Here is a 3,832-nt window from a genome sequence, read left to right as displayed (position 1 = left end):
TCCAGGTTATTTTTGGACAATATGGGCTTCAGTTTAGACAGCCGCCTCAGTTGGAAGAAACACGATTTAACAATCATGTTTACATGACTTCACAGCAACAGTCATTCTACACACAACCATCTGATACAGTCTGGTCACACTCTCCCCTGCCACAACCTTACAGTCTCCAATCTCCCTCAGGTTTCCTCTTCTACACAGAATGTAGTTGACCTGCGTACTCCTTCCTCCACTCTTACAGGTCACTCTATATTCCTCCCTCTTTTGGAAATACTGGTAAGTGTTGACTACAGCCATTTTCATTCTCTTGGCAAAATCCACCACCATCTGTCCTTCCTGGTTTCTGTCCTTAACACCAAACCTACCCACCACTTCCTCATCCTCTGTTTCCTTCACCAATATGTCCATTCAGGTCTGCTCTGATCACCACTCTCTCCTCCCTGGGAATACTCTCTATCACTTCATCCAGATCTTTCCAAAATGTATATTTCTCCTCCCCATCACATCCAACCTGTGGAGAATAACCACTGACAGCATTTAGCTTAAGACCTTCTACTTCTACCTTCAGACACATCACCCTATCTGAAACTCTTTTCACCTCTACTACATTCTTTGCCAACTCCTCCTTCAGGACCACCCCTACTCCATTTCTCTTTCTATCCACACCATGGTAAAACAGTTTGAACCCTGCTCCAATGCTGCGAGCCTTGCTGCCCTTCCACTTGGTCTCTTGGACACGTAAAACATCAACCTTCCTTCTCTGCATCATATCAGCCAGCTCTCTACCTTTGCCTGTCATTGTCCCCACATTTAGTGTTACAACCCTCAGTCCTACATTCTTCACTTTCTTCTTCTCCCTCTGTCTCCTGACACGTTTCCCTCCTCGTGGTCTTCGACTAACAGTAGCACAATTTCCGCCGGCACCATGTTTGTCAACAGCACCGGTGGCGGCCGTTGTTACCCTGGGCCTCGACCGATCCGGCATGGTGTTGCATTGATGAACTCACACATTAGTTTTGTTAAAGTGTTTTATGTTAGATGCCCTTCCTGACACAACCTTTACCATTTACCCAGCTTGGGACCGGCACAAGAGATACACTGGCTTGTGCTCCTTAGTGGTTGGTTTGATAGACTCTGGTTCCAAAAACCAAACTGTTCCTGCTGGCTTCTGTTCCCAACAAGTGAAAGGAGGGACACTTTGTCTATCAGTGGCAATCAATATGGTTAGAAACTATATTTCTCCAATCTTAGAAACTTAAGCTATTCAAGAAGTTATCAACAGTGGTTCCGATATCAAATATTTACAACTTTTCCACAGAAACCCTGTTTAACATGGCCAAAATGTTCGTTTTTATGTCATGGAGCCTACAGTATGTGGTATTTAGAATAATGAAAATGTAATGATTTGTCTGAACCACTGCATGATGTCCCTTGTGAGCCACCTCATCTCATTCCACTGAACATTATTTTCATCATTTATGATATGTGCCACCATTTAGTGGCATCATTCAGTCTGGCACCTTTGGCTCCAGAGATGCATCCAGTTTCTGATTGAAACAGAGTGCTTTGGGGGAGGCTTAAAAAGAAGTGATGGCATTGGCAACTGAAGGTGAGGCGTGCAGTGGGGGCGCAGACATTCAGACAGGCAATGAGCCAGAAGAGAATGAGGGGTGAAAAGGACAAAAGATAGAGCGGTGCATGCAAATTCCTATTCCTGCACTCTGCCCACAACCCTGTCAGCTGGAATGCTTTTTTTTTTTTTTTTTGGGGTGGGGGGGAGGGGGGGGGGGCGTGATAAGACAGGCTTATATGTGGGGAAAGTTGACGGTTGTTAATGTTCTGTGCTGGCAGGTCAGCGAGGACGTTTCTGAATCAAGTTAAAAATGGGTCATGTGTTAAATATTAAACATTCCTTAATAAATCATAACCAGACAGTTTTCAACTTTAACTTCAGGCTTTTCTTGGCTCCTGCATGCATGCACACACGCACGCACGCATGCACACACACACACACACACACACACACACACACACACACACACACACAGCTAAATCAGGCTTTCGATAATATCATATGAATGTGGGTCACCTAAAGCCTCCCTTACCCTTCACATTGTCCCATCAGAAGTGATGCCACTTAAAGCTAGTTTGTCACAATGCAAATAAAGCCTTGCAAGGACACACACACACAAACACACACACAAATACTCAATCTATTTCAGCTCAGCTATGACACACAAATGTCAGCTCTCTGAAGTATGACTCATAGATCCTGATTCAGTGGCTAGAACAGGGACACTACGTTTCAGGTGGCGTCCAATCAGATTGAAGCCTGAACAAGCAGAAACTACAAGACATAAAACCAAACCTGCTGCAGGGGGAACAATGTGGTTTTTGAAGTTGAAACCTCAGGGCATATCTACCCACCTGCAGTGGTGCAAAAAGCAAAATGAGTTCTAAGTAAGGAAAGCAGGGCACAAATTTGCACATTTGGTGTATCTGAAAGTGACAATTTCGAAGGCAGAATGTAAAACATCATGTGATTGCTCCCTTTAGACCAATATAAGCAGAGCTCCTCATACTTGTCATTGTTAATCCTCTATAAGCTGGCCATTACGGTCTCTGCCAGCCTCAGCGACCCACGACGTGTGTGTTTTGTGCAAGTGTGTACCTTTCTTGCCAATTTGCGGGCTTCCCAGTAAGGTTTGGAGTCATCCACAGCTCGACCTAACTTCTTCATCAGTTCATCCAGCTTCACTGTAGCTTCCACCAACACGTCACGAAACCTCTGACGGTAGTCCTGCACACAAAATTAACATATAAACATGTCAGGCCTTACGTGTACACTGAGCTGGTACCTGTCCAATAGTTAGCTTAACGCATCACTGTGTCTGAGAGCGGCCTCGTACATGGAAATGCAAAGCTGCATGTCTTCTTGTGGGAAATCTCTTAATCATAAGCCTCCCGTTGGGCCAGAGATGACTTCAAGGCTCTAAAGGATCTAGATTTCAGACCATCTCCTCTAACTCAAGTCTTCACTCATCCATTCCCAAACACAAGACCTCAATAAAGAAAATGATATAGTACCTAAACATTCATTAAATCATGTAAAAATGTATTGTTCTAATTTGGTACAAAATGCAAAGCTTTAGAGATGAAGGTATGAAGCTAGTTAACATGTCAGTCCCTCAGCATCACTAAGGCTTGTAGCTCACAGGCTTACAACCGTAGGCGACTAGATGGAGACATACAATTCAGAGAAAATGTGTGATTTTTTTCATGTGAAATCTCACAGAGTTGGTCATTACGAACAATTGCATGAATACACAACTGAAAATAATTTGCAGCATTCATGTGACGCTTCTGCTAATGACAGACAGAAATTGAGATCACTTGTAAATGTTTTGTGAAATACTAAAAACTCAAATACAATTTGTAAATTGTCACCAACAATCGAGGTACTAGTTTTAACCCTCCTGACCCCTGATGCCTCGAGGGTCATTTTGACCCAAGGGCAGCAAGAGAGTAAAACCAACTCCTGTCTCAAAGAGTGGCTCACACAAATGCTATTTATGAACCATCACTGTCAAACTGTCACTGAGGAATTAGAATATGGTATATTTGTAGTTTTCAAAATGAGTGTTTTTCTGGACTGTAAATGGACAGAGAATGAAGTAAACCTAAATGTTTTTGGTGTCAGATATTCAAGTGGGCAGGAGTAACACTGTGGAGAAAAACAGAAGAGGATTATTTGTTCTTGTCTGAGGCGACGCAGAGTGACGGATCCTGGAGAGTGGAGGGACCAAATGCAAGGACTGAGCCAATGGTGCCACTA

The 3,832-nt window shown here is 43.5% G+C and overlaps 1 protein-coding gene across 1 annotated transcript in view; it reads right to left on the bottom strand.

The window, feature by feature from the left end:
• Window positions 1-3,832, bottom strand: part of LOC119425857 (SH3 domain-binding protein 5) — a 26,189-nt gene that overhangs the window by 17,272 nt on the left and 5,085 nt on the right. Inside the window, exon 3 of the mRNA XM_037693409.1 lies at window positions 2,669-2,797. Coding sequence (XP_037549337.1) covers window positions 2,669-2,797 — 129 coding nt within the window. The remainder of the gene's footprint in view (window positions 1-2,668; window positions 2,798-3,832) is intronic.

The sequence above is a fragment of the Nematolebias whitei genome, chromosome 19 (assembly GCF_014905685.2).
Source record: "Nematolebias whitei isolate Nwh7 chromosome 19, NemWhi1, whole genome shotgun sequence".
In the NCBI taxonomy this organism is placed as follows: domain Eukaryota; kingdom Metazoa; phylum Chordata; class Actinopteri; order Cyprinodontiformes; family Rivulidae; genus Nematolebias; species Nematolebias whitei.
This window is presented reverse-complemented; position numbering and strand designations above follow the sequence as displayed.